This window comes from Pempheris klunzingeri, chromosome 1, assembly GCF_042242105.1.
Source record: "Pempheris klunzingeri isolate RE-2024b chromosome 1, fPemKlu1.hap1, whole genome shotgun sequence".
Classification (NCBI taxonomy): domain Eukaryota; kingdom Metazoa; phylum Chordata; class Actinopteri; order Acropomatiformes; family Pempheridae; genus Pempheris; species Pempheris klunzingeri.
In genome coordinates, this window is record NC_092012.1 from 5,075,438 (window position 1) to 5,093,326 (window position 17,889).

General features: G+C 41.4%; 1 protein-coding gene across 1 annotated transcript in view; it reads right to left on the minus strand.

The window, feature by feature from the left end:
• Positions 1 to 1,582: 1,582 nt before the first annotated feature.
• mapk8ip1b (mitogen-activated protein kinase 8 interacting protein 1b) overlaps positions 1,583 to 17,889 on the minus strand; it is a 49,921-nt gene continuing 33,614 nt past the window's right edge. Inside the window, exons 4-12 of the mRNA XM_070831957.1 lie at positions 14,533 to 14,614; positions 11,434 to 12,567; positions 8,231 to 8,306; positions 6,303 to 6,475; positions 4,385 to 4,488; positions 4,040 to 4,156; positions 2,984 to 3,054; positions 2,593 to 2,691; positions 1,583 to 2,010 (exon numbers count right to left, since the gene is read on the minus strand). Coding sequence (XP_070688058.1) covers positions 1,938 to 2,010; positions 2,593 to 2,691; positions 2,984 to 3,054; positions 4,040 to 4,156; positions 4,385 to 4,488; positions 6,303 to 6,475; positions 8,231 to 8,306; positions 11,434 to 12,567; positions 14,533 to 14,614 — 1,929 coding nt within the window. The 3' untranslated portion in view covers positions 1,583 to 1,937. The remainder of the gene's footprint in view (positions 2,011 to 2,592; positions 2,692 to 2,983; positions 3,055 to 4,039; positions 4,157 to 4,384; positions 4,489 to 6,302; positions 6,476 to 8,230; positions 8,307 to 11,433; positions 12,568 to 14,532; positions 14,615 to 17,889) is intronic.

Genomic DNA, 17,889 nt, shown 5'->3' on the forward strand with positions numbered 1-17,889 from the left:
TTCACTGAGGAAGGTCACAATGATCTGATGATGAAAAAGAGGCACTACTAGTGAAGATATGAAGACACCAGAGTTTTGCTTTCGCTCCCATGTCAGCACCTGTACCTACTGTACCGAGGATCAGCCTTATTATCTTGTCACCGCCACACTCAAGAGAATTTAATGGGGAAACCATGAGGAGCAAGTTTCTAGAAACATCACACAAAGGAGGATTCTGTATGTCAGACCTCATCTTGTCCCACCGAAGAGCCTTAACCAGATGTTGTTGTCTTTTTTTTTTCTTTCTTCCTGGTACTAAATTCATACCTAGTTAGAGCACACAGTAAAGAAGCGCAGTGTGTCTGGCATTAGACTAGGAGTTAAGGACTAAGGCTTTACTGGGCAAATGGTGGGAGCTGTTTACCTCAGCACTACAGTACCAATAGAAGCCGCTAAATAGCTTGGAAAGGAAAAATCCACACTTGTGCACCCTCACACTGTTTTCTTTTCATCACGGACGAGTGATGCTAAGTGCATTTCTCTAGTTATTTGTGACTCGGTGTTAGATATTTTTACTCTACCACAGCTTGCCCACTCCTGCTTTAGATTGCCTACGTTTTCCAGAATGCCCCTCAACATGCCAACAGATCTGCCAGCATAGAAACTGTGAAACTGTAGCATTGCATTTGGGTCTTTAGCCGCTCTTTTGGATGTAGACATCGGTCTCTATATTTCCTCTTCTCCCTCACAGTGGGACACTGACTGCTACACATGATCTGCAGCAGAATTGCTTTCCATCTGCATTAACTATTGTTTGACAGTGGAGAGAGTGAAGATGGCTGACCTCACCGCTGTGCTACCAAGGGCAGTGTGCACCACTCATTAGGGACACCTAATGCTTGAAATTCAATCAGTTTGACCTTTTTTTTTTTGAAAGCACTCTGTGAAGGAAGAATATGTTTTCATTCACCCAAACCCTCTTATTCTCTGGGTCTGAGGCTGCAAATGATCAACTAATCATTGGTGAATTTCTTAGTGCTTCACTGCTACTTGATGCACATCTATGCTACACTTATGCCTCTGTCCTGTGCTCCATCTGTCAGTGTGCACGACTCATACTGCAGATCATGTGTAGAGAGCCTCATGGACACCAAGACCTGCTGTGTTCCTGTTGTTCCACATGGCTGCAACACTTTCTGCTGTCAAACAGCTGATGAAGATGTTGTATTTGGCTCTTAGTGCCAAACATCTACAAGGGACCCAAAAATACAAAGAACATCACCTATAGCTGGTTTTCTAACAGTGCTTGAGGGCGGGTTTGTTGTTTCCACTGAACAATGTGGATATCACCTTCCTATCAGGTGTGCTAAAAGGATAAAATTCACTGTTCCTACATGGATTTGTTTCACTTAGTGTACATTTTCAGGTGTAAGGATGTCATTTAGTAAATATACACCTCCTTCATGCTCAGACCCTGAATATTTAAAGTCAAAGCAGAACTCATCAAGTGTTCATTTTTCCAATTCTCAGCCTCTGTTTTTCTTCTATCAAGTGCAAGTTCAAAGCTGGTGCAGTCCAGCACGGCTCCTGGGGTTCCAGTGTTGCACCTGCTGAGACGATGCTACAGGCTAACTAGCGCTGCCAAGGCTGCGGTGATACGATGTTTGTGCTTTCCATGGACAGCCTGTGATCGTCCACCTCATCACTGACTCCATTTTGCATATTTTCTTTTCTCAGGACGCTCCTCCTTTGGCTCATTTTCATCTCTCCTTGCTGCACAAAGGTTTCACCACAGTTCCAATACCTGATCCATCTTTTCCTGCTTGTTGGTCAAATGTGTTAATTTTTAAATTTTTCTTTGCTTTTTTTTTTTTAATTTTAGATATGTCTGTCCTTCATGCAACACTATGTTATGATACAGTGTACTGTACAGGGCTGTGGTTGAAGGCAGGGCAGGGCTATTCCAGGTAGATGTCCTCTGTAGGGCACGAGAACTCCACAAACTCTTTGTAGTACATCTGGAAGGCTTTCCTGAAAAAAAAAAACAAAGACGTGTACTTCACATTAAAGCACAAACCCAATTTAGAGCCAGAATTATAACAGACTACTACATACTACAACTAATTTAATCTCAACCAAGGAAAAATCTTTGCTGGTATTCAATGACTATACATATTAGCCACACACAGACTAACACACAACACCTAATACCTTTAATTCCTTTAGCACCTCTGTCAAAACCACAAATATATTTCTTATCTGCATACAGATGTGGATCTACATAAAGATGCGGACAATCGTGAGATACATGAATCTGGAAACCCCACCCGTAGTTGCAAGTTAACAGGCTTTTGAGTCATTTAACAAACCAGAATCACTGCCTCCTTGGCAGAATAATGAATCACTACCCCCAGTAGTTACTCATGAAATGAGGAGAATTTAGCATAACAAAGAAAAACGTGTCTCCTGCTTGGGACCGACGAAACCATGGGAAGAGCTCAGAAATGAACTAAAGTGTTGGTCTTTGTATTCACATTAAAAGGCTGCCTGTCATAAACGCACAAACCTCCTCCATGAAAAGAACAAAGATCAAGAGCAGAAAGCTCAACTCACCCTACGGACTCTGCAAGAGGTTTGGTGGAGTTTTCAGACACGAACACATGGCAGGCAAATCTCTGGTCTGCCGGGTGCTTAGTAATGAAACCAAAATACCTGCAGAGGAGACGGGGAAAACAGATAAGGACATTCGATGTTGTCACCAGCTTTTATGTGCTGAGTAAGTCTTTCTTTCTGTCACGTATTAATATTTAACCTGCAGTCTCACATTTGATCATTTCACGTTTGATCAGTCAGCAGTCAAGACGTTATCGCTCCGTTATTAAATCTGTTATCGTCTCTGGAGATGAACACTAGCAGAGTGTAACTGTAGTTTTTGACAGCGTTCGTTTTTATATTCTAGTCAGACTGTTGTGGACCGTCTGCAGTTTTTCTGCCTCATACTCACTTGCTGTTTTTGGGGTGATAGCCGCAGAAGGAGACGTTCTTTAACTGGAAGAAGTGATTGCACTCGTTACTCTGCGAACAGGACACAGAAAAGTCTTAGATAAACATCAACAAGGCTGCGCGATCGACACTTACTACGAGTGACAGTTTTACTTTAGCCCAAATGATATAAAATAGTTTCCCCAATATACGCCTCTATGGACAGAATATTAAACTCATTTCTTTCTATAATACAAGTAAAAGCATACAAAAGGCTCAGTGAGTACAAAATTATTGACAGCACAATATGCATTATCTCAAAAGCTCTCCTTAGGGTTAGGGTTTAAAGCTGTGGCACTACTTAAACAATCTACATGAAACAAACATAGTTATGGCTTTAGTGCTTTATAGTCATACCTGTAATAACACATCTGTGTTATCACTAGAAAAATCTTTCTATAGGATACTTTGTGTTGGATTCCCTGGTGCAGTCAGGTCTAATTTATTCTGTATGATGTATATTTGATTTTTCAAAACAGGTTACAGTGCAATGTTGTTTTTTTTAAGTTGTAACTTATATATAAGGAAAAATCTGTTGATAATACAAACCCACATTTCAAACACGTCTCTTAAGAAATATCTAAAAAAAAAAACCACCTTCAATGTAGAACCTCATATGAAGCAGAATTTGGAAGATCTCTACACACAGTTTTATTCATTACCAGTAAGCAAAGACACAAGTAGATTTATTGGTCTGTCTGAAGGGGATAAGCTTTGTTGACTTAAATCAATTGTATGTTTCATTTATTTAACATGATGATCCTCAATATCACTGATATTGAGGAAGAGAAGTTTAAAGGGGCTAAAAATAGAAATACACCAGTAAGATCTCCTCCTGTGAGAAAATGTATCATGACATCTCTGTCTGCAGTCTGTATTTGCAGCCACATGGGGGCGACATGCTCCAATTGTTCAGAGGGATTCTGGCGTGAAGCCGAGCTTCTATTTGACAAAACCCCATGAAGCTGCACTCAGTTTATATTACATTAGACAGACAAAGGGACAGTACGGGTCTTACTCTGTCACAGGCATAATAATCCTCTTGAACTGAAAGCTTGATGCCTTTCACACTGATCTCCAGGATGCAGGAGGAAGGCGGGTTGTACTTGACTGTCATCCTTCTGTTGGTGGCAATCTGGAAAACAACAGTAAAAGATGACTCCTATGTTCTATATGAGAAACATTAAAAGTGTGATGTTGGAAAGCTCAATCAGTCTTAACAGGAAGGTAGTATTCTACTATTTAACCCAAGAGATCATTGTATTAACTATGTATTAAGTCATTTCATGTGTTTTTGGACACCATTTTCACTCTAAAGACAAAAACTTTACACACTCAAACACATGCAAATGTGGGCTTATACCTTCTGCATAGCTGCACACAGAACATCGTTTCCTTTGTGGAAGGGCACTTGAACTGAGCCCAGGAACTTCAGTCGGTATCTGTCCACCCACTCATTGCTCTTCACTGCACAGGGAAGAAGAAAAAAAAACACGGAATAAGAAAATAACCAGGAAACAATAACCAAATACAATGAAGAAGATGAATCCACGAGTCGTCGGCCGTCGACACTTTTTACTAATATTAGTCGTGTTATTCATATATTAACTATTTTCACTGTTACCATATTGCTTGTTATTAGTCATAATCCTATAATTGCTGTTATTATTTTGGTTGGCTCCTAATATATCTGTAGGGGGTTGACAGGGTTGTTGTCTACACATCTCACAGTCTGTTATAATTCTGCCTTTGTTTTGTATTTTACTCTTGTTTATCACTTGATATTTCTAAGCTTGCCACCACCAGCTTGAAACTGACAAAGAGAAGTTTCAACAGGCCTTTGAGTCAAAAGAAAATCAAATAACACAAAGTAGGTTGTGTTTCTCAAAGGAACTGAGAGAAAATATTTTTTTGGAATTAATTCACTTTCCTTTTAGGACTGGTGCTTAATTATTTTCTTATCAATTAATCCATATTTTTTGAATAATCAGTTAAGTTTCAGGTCCACACAATATCAGAAAATTGTGAAACAAAATACCAGTTTCTTTAAGCCCGAGATGACATTTTTCCAGATCAACAATTAAAAGCTTAAAGATATTTTATTCAGTATTAGATAGAAAACAAAAACAGCAAATTCTGTAAATTTTGCAACTGAAAAGCTGTTTTTCCTTTCTATTGCTTGACTTAGCAGAAAATGAATCACAAACTAAACTCAGTCTTGCACTATTAGACAGTTTCTGCACTACATCTTATCAACTTGTTAGACAAATCAGCTTTAGTTCTACCAGATGGATCAGTTGACTTACAAGCATCTCCATTCTTCTATTCCCTTCCCCTGTGCCTTGTCTACTCATCGAAATACAACTGAATGAACAAACAGACCGAACTCCCTCTGTGTATCATCTGTCTGAGTATCTAGCTGCTTTCTTGTTTGACTTCTCTCTCTCCTTCCTCTAACTTTAAAAATGTTCTGAATATAAATATCTTCTAAATTTGGATTGCTTTTAGCCCACTGGTATGATGTGTGTGTGTGTGTGTGTACATAAATAGTTGTGAGAACAAAGTTTGGTGTTTAAGTGTCGTTGTGAGGACATTCCTTCACTGTGAGGACAATTTGTCTGGTCCTTTAAGATGTGGTTTTATGGTTAAGGTTAGAATTAGATAAAGGGATAGGGTCAGGATAAGAATGTGAGTGTCCTCACAACTATAGAAAGATAAGATTGTGTGTGTGAAGGCAAAGAAACCTTTTTATAAACCAGAACATGAAATCAAATAAGTTTCCTTCGGTTCTAGCTCACATCTGTTCATTCTGTATTTCCTGCCAATCATGTGCCACTGTAACTCAAGCAGCTAAGAGCTAAAGTCTTGCCACGCTTCCAGCTGGCTGTCATGATAAAACTACAGACATAACGAGATGTTAGTTATTTTTAACTGGAGCTTTGTTTTTTTTGTTGCCGGTACAGCAGTACATACTTATTTCTCTCAGAATATGAAGAGAGAACATCATTTATCATATTTCAGCTTTTTTAAGAAAGACCAGTGAAAATACCCCACTGAGAGAAAACTGTATAATGCCACTAATATTTACCACTGTGGCAATTTATGATTTTCATCTGAGGAAGTTAATAACAGCACAAATCAAAAAAGATGTATTGAGTATGAGAGTTAAATTCTCTGATGGTTGGCTTGTGATATGCTGACCCAAAAAAGGCATTTCAGCATCTGTACTAACACATTTACGGTCAGCCTTCTTTAATTAATAATCGTGGCAGTGTCAGTACCTTTGAAGCTCTCGGGGTCCTTGGTCACCTCTATAGCGTAGTAAGCTGGGAAGATCCCACGGGCACCAGTCCGCATGTTGTAGCCCTCGTACCAGTAATCCTCTGACTGGACCTCCACCAGCAACGGATCATCCACCTCCAGCTCCAGCTCATCGTCATGTCGAGGGACAAACCTGTTGAGAGAGATGTAGTTATGTAGAGGATCTGAAGGACCTCACGGGCTCTTTATGAGCTCAATGAGCAGCTTACACAGTGTGTGCACCAACAAACATGTTTCAGGTTGTCTATCTGACTGGACATTTAGAACTGGCTATGGGCTTTCGTAGCTTGCCTTTACAGTTTGCTTAGATTTGCAAAGTTACAATAGGTTCCAATGGCAAACCACTTTCATAGAGAAATAATGTATCACCACACGAAAATTTGCAAATAACTCTCTCCTCTTTCTTTCTCCATGCTCACGTTCAGTGTGTTCCAAATAGTTGTATTTTCACCAAAATATAGCAAAAACACCACAGTATGAATCTCTTTCATTACTCACAAATGATAAATTATATTTGTGAATCCAAGGGGACTGCAGCTGCTATCTGTTTCTAGCCTATAGGCCTTATGTTTATTCTCAAAACACAGCTTTTCATTGTGAGCCTCTCATAGAAAAGAGGCCATGACTTCCCATATGACCCAATTGCATCATTGAGTTTATCTAACAAGGTTTGAAATGGTTTCATTAATCACAGACTAACAGAAATTCAACTTGAAATACTTGAGTTGAATGGAAAACATGAAACAGTGATATAACCTCGTTAAGCAGCCTGATGCTGGCTCGTCAGATGTGATGCTAATCGCTACTGAAAAAACTACACACAAACTACCAGACCCAGTTATCTAAGGGAACGCTGTAACAAGCCCACTGCTCTCAGCTATGCCTTGATGTCCAGCATCATCACATGATCTGTCAGTGGACAGAGATGCTGCTATTCACATGAACTGCATTGCTGTTGTTTTTGTCCCCCTCCCCTTTGCATTCATCAGCCGGAGGTCTTCAGCAGCAGCTGTAACTACTCCCTGCCAACTGGAGTGTGACTGTTACTGGGGTAACATGAAGAAATGGAGCGTTTTCTGCTCCAACAGCTAGGAAAAGAAAAAAAAAAGGCTCGTGGAGATGAGCATGTAACTACTAGCGACGTAGAGCTGGTAGTCAGACGTAACCAGCCATGAGGAGCGTCTGTCAGACTCTCCCTTTCTCCGCTGGAAACACCGGGAGTCTGGTGAAGTGGGGACAGTCACAAGAAGCACATTCATGGCCCTTTGAGAGAGTCACTGTGTGAGTACGTTTGTCGTGCCTGAGATAGAGGCTCTAACATGAGGGCAAGAAATATGAGCATCCAGAGTAACTGTTGTGACTCCAAAGACATTATCTGAATGTCATATTTGAGAATTCATTAAACAACATGATCACTGAACACTGTAATGACATTTCAGGTGCACTGATCCTCATAATCACTCTTAATTAGCTACATTTAGACAATAGATGGATGAGCTGTGTATTTCTTTACGGCATTAAAAGATATGAATGCCTGAATATCAATGGATATAACCTTTGTAATGACAAGACATGAGAATCACATTTAGTTTGAATGTAAGAATTTGAGCATGATGAGTATTCTACATATGACGGTATTATTTAAACCACGCATCTAAGTTTAAAATAATTTTGTTATTACAGTCAGATATGCCAAACTTTACATGTGAATTACTTTTTGAATAATCCTCTGTCTTTGTGTAAGGTGTACATTGTTGTTCATTCCTGCCAGGTTCTGTTAGGATTACATGTGTTTTCAGTCATGGTGGACCATTTAGGATGGGCTTGATGTTGATGTTAGTGATGCTGGTGACGACGATGATGATGGTGTGGTGTAGCTCTTCCTCACCTGTAGACAGCTCTGTGGCTCTGATCCCTCTCCTCACCATTTATAACACAGGAGTATAAGCCGAATGACTCTGCACCTTGAAAACCAGAGAAGAAGAAAACACACAAGTGAGGAGTCAGCCTCTGTGTTCGGCTGACAAAAGGATTAATGACGTCGACCCCAAATTGCAGCAAAAGTCCATCACGTATATACAGACAACAATTAAGGTACATTAGGTTTACTTTTAAGCACAGATGTGTTCTTAAGCACCAATGAATCACACTTTAATTAGGCGTGAAACAGATGAGCATTGTGTATTTCTACCTACATTCCCCTGAGACATCTGTTTCACCCCCCTGCACCACACAGATAAACTGCTGTGGTGTTTCTAACGAGTCTGCAAAACACATGGACGGCATCCAAGAGGACAGCAAGGACTGTTAGAGGGAGTAACCACACATACATCACAGACAAATCCCTCTTTCTCTGTCCGTCTCTTATGATGTGAGTCGTCTCTCATGCCAGTTACTGCTGGTTGTTTTACACACTTGATGCGGGTCAGTGTACGAGAGGTGAAGTTTCCCATTGTTGTATATACAGTCAGTCTACTGGAGGTAGTCGCTACAATACTCCATCAAAGGACCCTCCTCTCTCTCCTTGGTCTAGTTCTTACTTTTCCAGAGAGAGGGACACCAGGAGCAACGTCAGGGAAAAGCAGCACATTTTGTGGCAGAAGCTGTTGCTCTAAGCACATGGACACCCGTGACAGGACATCTAAGGTCCCCAGGTAACCTGGAAGTTTGGAGACTCACTGATCTTCGGTCGTTCTTAGCACCAACATTAGTCCATGCTTTTCACATCTCTCAGATTTGAAAGATTATTAGACAGATTTTAATGAGATTCACTGAAAACGTTCATGCCCAGCAGAACATTTTGCATTTGATGCACTTCAATGTTTTAGCCCCATATTATACGGCTCTTGGGGATTCAGACATTTCCACTGCGCCAAAAATCTCAGCCTACTAATGAAGGACATATTTCTGCTCATTCCTCAACAATCATCAAGACATAGGTTACAATGATTTGAGTTAAAATCCTGTTTCTTAGCGTACAAACTGCTGTGCAGCATTTAGAGATGTGACAATCCTCTGAACTCATTACTTAAATCGGGCCTCTTGGATCTCCCTTAAAGCCTGTTTAGTCTTAAAGTTACCACCCTTAAGATTTCAGACCTGGTTGATCTGGAGACACCTGTGGCTGTTCGTGTGTACTACAGGGGAATTTGAGTTGCATTGTGGGTAATATAGGCACCAAGTTTTGAGAGAGAAGACGGACGTGTGGAATAAAAAAAAGTTATCTCTCAATCTTGATTGATTTTGTTATCCTTATGGGAGTGCCGGGCTAAACTGCTGGAGTGCTCTATTAACAACACAGCTCCCAGAGTCCTATTCAAAAAGACTTGGATATCAAACACAGGGGACACAAAACACACCTTGAGCTGCTGCTCTGTCAAAAGAAATGCAATCAAAGGTTGGCAACTCTAGTGCCTGTTTACACTGCAGGCTTTGAGGACTCATTGGCTCATGTTGTTTTAAATCTGAACGCTAAAGAAGATGGTTAAAAATATCTTCCAACAAAATCTGAAAATCATCAGGACCATAATTTGAAGCAGCAAAAATACACACGGTGATGATCAAATATTTAGCACATCCAGCTGAATAAAAATACAGAAAAATAGAACTTATAAAGCCACTGTCTCTGTGTCATTGCTTATCTCCTTCCAAACACCCTCTCTAGGACATTATTCTAATGCCAAGAAAAAGACGAACTTGTTTTTGAACGTGTGACTGGTCCAGACAACACAAGGGAAGCAAGAGTCTGGAGGCAAATCCGGGAAACTGCAAACTGTTTTTGGCTCCGTGTCCCTGCTCCCTGCAGACCATTTCAAATGTCCAGCTGGGTTTCTGCCCTGAATGTGCTGCTGTCAAAATGCTGATAACGATATCGACAAGGCAGCAAAACCTGAAGCTTTTATCTACAAGGCTGACAAGCTGCGCTGGGTAGTGTGGCCTAAATTAGCATAACTTTCAAGCAAATCACGTGTTCCAAGTGTTCATCTTCAAGCCATGGGTATGATAACATTTTAGAAACACTGTTCCTTAATCAGTTTTTGATGGTATTTTGATTATAAATGCTGCTTTATGTCTTTGGAGAAAAGTTACTATAAAACCATCAGTTGTGATGTTTCCAACATCATCGTGCAGTTAAATCTAACTCAGTGCAGTGACAGTCACAATATCCAGAGTTACATGGCATGCGGATGATGAACTGGGCTGTATGAGAATATTCCAGCTCCTGAATATCGCTGTGGCTTTGCTTCATCAGCCACATTGCTTTAAGCCTTTTCCACCACGCTGCCAATTCGGCTAGACAGCATTCACTGCTGTGTTACTCTGTGTTTAAAGGGCATTACACAGAATAACAGCCTGCTGTGCTGATGTGCTTTCTGGTTGTTTCACACATAATTCTGGGGAGAACAAATCTGGCATGCGTCATATTAAGAAATATCTATATTCTCAAAAATCGAATCAGATCTCTGAGGGTGCTGCTGTCTGGTGAATGGATGATTATATAGGCATTGGGATGCCACTTCAACAAGAGGGAGTGCCTTAGTTTGCATGTCTTTGCATACTGTATCTTTCTAGTTACTGACCCAAAACTAAACAAATCCAAACACTTCCCCTACATTTCACTTACTTTTGATTATTCTAATTTCTGTTATGTACATATGTCACATGTCACATGGTAAATGTATCCTATGTGACTGACATTTAATGCGAAGGTGCTTTGCAGATGCTTGTTTTTTTGGCATTACGTCAACTTGATGCAAAATAACATCAATATAAAAAATAAAATAAAAACTTCTATCATGCATTTGTGGAGTTTGATTGCAATCATGACATGATCAGTGTCATCGTTTCTGCTTAAAGTCTAATCTTTAGATTAGTCAGATAGACAAACTGAAATCTAATAGTGTTGCCCAGCTTTAAAGATGTGTTTGTGTGCAGATGTGTGATGCGATAATATTGTGCATATTAAAATGAAAAATAAGAATTCTGCCAGAACCTGAACATGGATCTTTTCAAATGGTGATTCTTCCCAAAATTTACTGAACATGAAATATTACTGAAAAAAAAATCATCGTTATCATGGCAGTGACTTACTGGAGGAGCGAGAGCGTCCATTCATGAAGACGTTGAGGAACTTCTTGGAGAAGTGCAGGTCGACATCTGGCGTGGAGTCTTCAGACAGACAAGCTGTGGCCTCTCTCCTTACTCCTCCTATTCGAGCGCTGTCCTCCTCCTCATCATCTTCCTCCTCGTACTCCTCCCCGATGGCCGACTCATAGGGCGAAGAAACGCAGTTGTCATAGACGGTGGCCGAGTCGCTGTCGTCACTGTAGCCTTGGTAACACTGCCGGAGACTGACCAGTTCTAGCTGAGCGTGTTCGTCCACCACCAGGGTGTATTTGACCGAGTCATATGAAAGGCCGCTCGCCTCAGAGCTCATGGAAGTCCTTGGCGGGACTCTGCTGCCACCGCCATCCCCCTTACCTTCCCCCTTCCTCACCTTTTCATCCATTATTATCCTGTCTACATCCTCATCCTCCCCACAGTAGCTTTCATCTGTGGCATCCACGTACTCCACCGACGACCCGGCTCTCAGCATGACCCCGGCCCCCGTTCCTGACCCCTTTAGGCTGAGGTCCAGAGCGAGGGAAGAGCGAGCTGAGACAGCCATGCTGGGTGGCGTGATGAGGGACTCCACGCAGGAAGCATATGAAGGCGGGGGGATGTAGACCTCGTCCTCCTCATAGATGGAGGAGTTTGTCCGGTCTGGGAGGGGCTGGTAAGGAGGTGGGCCCTCTGTGTCGGAGCTGATGGACATGCGGCCCTGCTCAGTCTGCTGGGAGAGGAAAGGCCGGTCCTGCGCGTTGGAGGTTTCCAGGGAGTCTGCGGAACGCTGCACAGGGGTCAGGTAGATCTCCTCCGTGGGCTCTAGATGAACGTCCGTGTGGTAGCGGATCCTCTCCCGGTGGTGCCCGCCTCCATCCGCCTTCCCCGCTGGGTATAGAGGAGCTGGTGTATAGTTCTGCGGTGGCGGGGGTGCAGGAGGCTTCTCCTGAAGCTTGGAGCGTGTCGCAGCCGCTGTGGATGAGCTGTGCGAGTGTCCAGACGTGTGGCTGTGTCTGCAAGGGGCGTCGGTGGAGGTCCCGCGGTCTTTGGTCTGCGCTCCCCCGCCCTGCACCTTGTCCTCGTCGCTCAGACAGCTGTGCTCGCGGGGAGGAGTGAACTCACCTGGAGGAAGAGCAGACGCAAACAGCAGCAACAACAACACGCAGACAGCCGCACCAACAGACACGCAGACACACAAGCAAGCACAAAGACCAGACACACGCACAGCGTAAGCATACATAATGCACAAACGCAGACATTCCCGACAAACAAATCCACAAACAGACATGAAGGCAGACATGGCAGCGAATGCACAGACAGATGAAGCACAAACAGGAAAAGTAGAAATGGTTAGATAACGGATGTCAGGATTATGCTGCTAAATCCCCATTACTCATCAAATTCAGAGTGCAGCCAGGAAAAGGTAATTGATGTGTTATGTCATAATCCATTGCCAGGAAATCCAGACATGGTATTTTCACCGCGGATCACGGAGCCTGATGTGTGGAGTCACAGGACAACAAGCAATAGGTGACTTCTGAGCGAGTGTCTGAATTGTGGACAATGCTGGGAGACTTCAGCCTTATGTCTCTGAGATTAGGATTTTTGTGAAACTGTCACTTAACAATGCATCATCACTGACCGCATTTGATGCAAATTTACTTTAAGCCTAGTTTTTGCCTCTTTATCATATTCAAAAAGAAATCACTTTGATTTGAAATGTAATGACATTTTCTTGATTTTCTCTTAACACAAAGTGAGTCTTTGGTGTGTGTCAGGCCATGGGGATGTCATTTGCTAGTTTGCATATGAATGGCACCAATTGTGTTCATGGACAAATCTCATCATCACTCTAAGTCTGGGAATTCTGAGCCCGACTGTGAGTAAAGAAATAACTAAATAAAAATATAGTGGAAATCGTACACTTGAGACTTTGGACCAATATCCAAAACAGAAGCCCCTGGAAATATTTGTCATTAAAAAACCTCTTGTTTCTACTCTTGCATTTCTTTTATCACCATTACTAGTAACCTCTTGATCTAGCTGTCTGAAGACAAAACCCCAAAACTTACCTAAGTGCTTATCTTAGCCTCTGCTAGTCTAATTCTATTGATCAGCATTGGAAATCATCATGTAATCTAAGATAATCGAAGAGAGCTAATCAAAATGAGCTGCACACTGTTTGTATCCTGCTTTTTTTAAATTCCCAAACAGAGACGAAACAGTTAAAATAGCTCGTTTCAGTTTCGCATGTAGCCTGTTTCAATTCAATCCGAGTGCTGCAGGATTGAGTCCTAAAATCCAGAAATGAATTAGCATTTTATCACTTCTGGTTCCCTCGTCTTGAAGATAATGAGTTTTCTTTGGTGGGTTTTTGGTTAGACGCCTGAGAGGACTGTGGTTAACACAAGCTTAAGAAATATTTACATAACATAAATAAGATAATAACTCTCTGTTTTGTTTTTGAATTTTGAAACTTTTACACAAAAAATATGCCATCCCTGCAAGGCTAGTGATGGGTTAACTATCTCAGAACAACACGTGAACACTCTTATAGTTTGAATGAAGTATGCGCTTTTGTGTGTTTTTAAATAACTGAGCTAACAAGCAATACACTGCATCACTTATTCTAATGGTGGGGAGTGGTAGTGAGTTTGGGTAGCCTCACATGATGCTCTGAAAAGAACTGTGGCAATGATCTATGACAGCTCCCAGCTAGCTGTGCCCTGAGCTGGCTAACACACATACACACACACACACACACACGCACACGCACACACACACACACACACACACACACACACACAGTATATAGCACTGCCACAGCGAGCTACATGTAGCTAAGTACAGCTAACTAAGCCTTAGTGCTGTCCCCCTAGGATCACACACACACACACACACACACACACAGTCTGCCAGATTGAATGCAAATCACATGCACATTCAGCTGCTGCTTTAGTAGCACCATCAGACACAGCACTCTGGTCTGCACATCTCACCTAATATCAATAAAATGAGATAAATTAGGCAGTTCGGCTAAAATCTGAGCTTGGTGGTGTGAAGACCTGGTGGGAGAGAAAAGCTCACCTGCTTTAAGAGGAGAGGACGAGCCTGAAACCTTCTCCTGCCAACTGTATTTCTTCCCAAAGGAGTTGTTGTTTAATGTGTCCTGTGGAAATGCAGAAAAGAAGAAGAAGAAGGAGGAAGTGATGGGACAGAAAAACAGATGGAGAGTACAGAAAGAAAAAGAGACGAGGAGAGAGAGAGAGAGACACGAGAGGGTTTGGTCACCGAGTTCTGACTCAATGTACACAACTTTTTCTCTCTCTCACACTCACACACACACACACAAAGCTTTTATTCTGTTGAATGAGCAGGGTTTCTTTTGTCTGTGCTCCGTGGTGTGCATTTAAAGGGACCCAGACCTTTTAACAAAGCTACTGAAAAAACACACACACACACACACACACAGACACACACACACACACACACAGACACAAAAACCCAGAGTTTTCAGCTGTTTTGAGGGAGTTCTTGATAGACAGGAGAGAGCCTTAACTAGAAACTATAATACCTCTTGTGTGCCTTTTTCCTTCTTTCAAATTCTACTCAAAGGCCCATTTCATACAACCCCTTATTTTTCTTGCCTATTTTGAAAAAAAAACTCACTAAAAACTGCTTCATCTTCCCTATTTTTACTTTTATAAATGCAGATGGGAAAGAAGAACATTTGTGAGTATTTGCCAGGAGAGAACACTGACCAAACAGTATGACTAAGAGGGTGGAATCAATGAGGAATGTTGTTTCAGGAGCAAATTCACATCAGTCAAAAATCTTGCTGACTGGTTTAACGTCTCACCTTCTTGCAGCGATGCAGAACAGGTGCAGAACAGGTGCAATATAGGTGCAAATAAATACAGGTGCAAAACTTTCTGACTCCACCCAGCCAGAGGATCAACACACACCAGAGAGGGCAGTGAGACACTTCCTTTCAGCCTGGTGTTAAGACACTCTTTGACCTTGTACCTTACGATAAAATCATTAAATGTTGTCTTTTACTCAACCAGTCAGTACAAATTTGTTTCAAAAACTGTCAAAGCAGGATTAGAAACATTTGTTGCCAACTTTCGGTATTTCACACTTTTAGTGCCTCGACACATTTCAGACGGTACCAGACGAGTATTGAGCTTTGATAAACCGCCCTAAGTAAGAGATTGGAGACAAAATTGGTAAATGGAGATTTTGACAGATTGAAGCACAATTGGAAACTCCTGTGACGACAAAACATGTCGTCCAAAATAAAACTTTCCTCCTCCTCCTCCTCTGTCCACCAACCACCATGCATGACTCACTTCCCATCTACGCGTATCAGGGCGAAGACAGAGCCGTTGCCACGGTAACGAGTGAATCAGCATTGATCTGAGGAGCAAAGGTTTGTTTCACCATGGTGACAAAAAAGATCAACGCTCAGGGCAGTGACTCATAAATTGTGTGTGTGTGTGTGTGTGTGTATTAATAACAACACGAAAGTGACTCTGAACATATGACTCTGTCAGCTAGACATAGTACACACACATAGTACATGCACACGGTCATGTGTCATTTTTGTGTGTGTATTGTTTCCATCACTTTGAAGGACATTACACTGTCTTGCATCTATTTCCTGGAGATTAACCCTAAACCTAACCATAGCCACTACTTGCCTACACCTAACCTGAACCCAGCTTTAATATCCTAGCTCAACCTTAATCAAGTATTCACCTTAAAACGGAATGATTTATGTTATGGGGCCTTGCATATGTCAACAGATTTATGTCCCGACAACATGAGAAACACACAAAAACACACATTACACATACATAAAGCAAACAACAGAAAATATACAATAGCAATACTGAAAATCCCCATGAGATTACTTCAATGAAAAGAACATAATAAGAAACATTTTATAGGAGTTTTTTTTTTTTAAATTCATATTTAAAAAAAAAAAGCTATGCCAAACTTAGTTGTGAGGTTTTTTTTTAATTTTCTCCTCTAAATACATGTAGCTAATGTGGACGTTTGTTTGTAGCATGACTGATGGTCTGACTGCTTGTGTTCCCAGATGTCAGCAACTTACATGATGAGAATGCCGTTATTGTTACTGATAGAAACGATGGCTGAAACAACAAAAACAAGATGAAACTCATCATGAACTAAAATTGTCTGCACTGACTGACATGAGTCTCGGCCTATCAAACCCAACTGTGATGACTGCTTCTTGCTAATCCCCCCCTTTGAAAGATGGAGGTGAACGATAAACCCAGACTGAAAATCCCTTCCCTTATCTAACACTCTCTTTTCCCAATACAAGGCTTTATGCTGTTTCCAATAGCAAATAGAGCTTTAAACTATAGATAGTAGAAGATATATAAATGAAACCTATTTACTTATGCCCCGTTTTCACCAAATTCCTAATATTGCCTGCATCGCTGTTTTGGGTACAACTTAAGAGTGTAAAATGCAAGTCCACCTTCCAAATCCCACACACACACACACACACACACACACACGAAACACACATGTACATATGGAGGGTGCGGCAGCCAGATCAGAGATTAGAGTCTAACTTGGATTAAGACAGAGGAATCCCTCATGAGATGGACATCTGTTTTTTGTCTGTTGAATCATTTTCGAAATACAACCTGCCCCCGTTTCTGCCAAGAGCTCAGTATAAGGTACATATTTGTCTACTTCATATTCAAATCTTTATGTGTGTGAAAATGGGCATAACAACACCAGTCTTAACTCTGTCTTGTGATAGATTGAGTCATCACAGGATTTTTTTTTTCTTTTATTTCTGTGGCACAAACCCCTGGCAGCAAGCAGGATATTGAATTCACTGCTCTAACCCTTATCTTATGTACAACCACAGAATTCTGAATTCTGTCACTCGCTGCCAAATGATGCAGAACTAAATTCATATTTTGCATTTTTACTGATCCATTGACCTGGAAACTCTCCTCTCTCTCTCTCTCTCCTCTCTCTCTCTCTCTCTCTCTCTCTCCGTGTGTGGAAAAATTGCCTGGAGATCATCAGCACTCATCTTTCTCATCTCATTTCACTGTTGTCAGCGCTGCCTGCCTAAACCTCAGTTTTCACTGTCCACTGCTGATGCTGATGGAGCTGTGCCTCAGTTATAGGTGTACTGGAGAAGAAAATCAGAGAAAAACAAAAAAAACAAAAGCTACATGGTTATTTGGTTATTTTATAGTATGTTGCCGTGAGGTCCTCCAAATCTGTGCATTTTGTCTGTATGTTTTGGACATGGAGCTGTAGCTTTTTGCACACAGGAGGTAGGACAGCAGTGAAATTATAAGACTGATTCCCATGGATTTCTCAGATAAGGAAACTGAGAGACCGATTTCTACACACACACGTACACGCATGCGCCCACACACACAC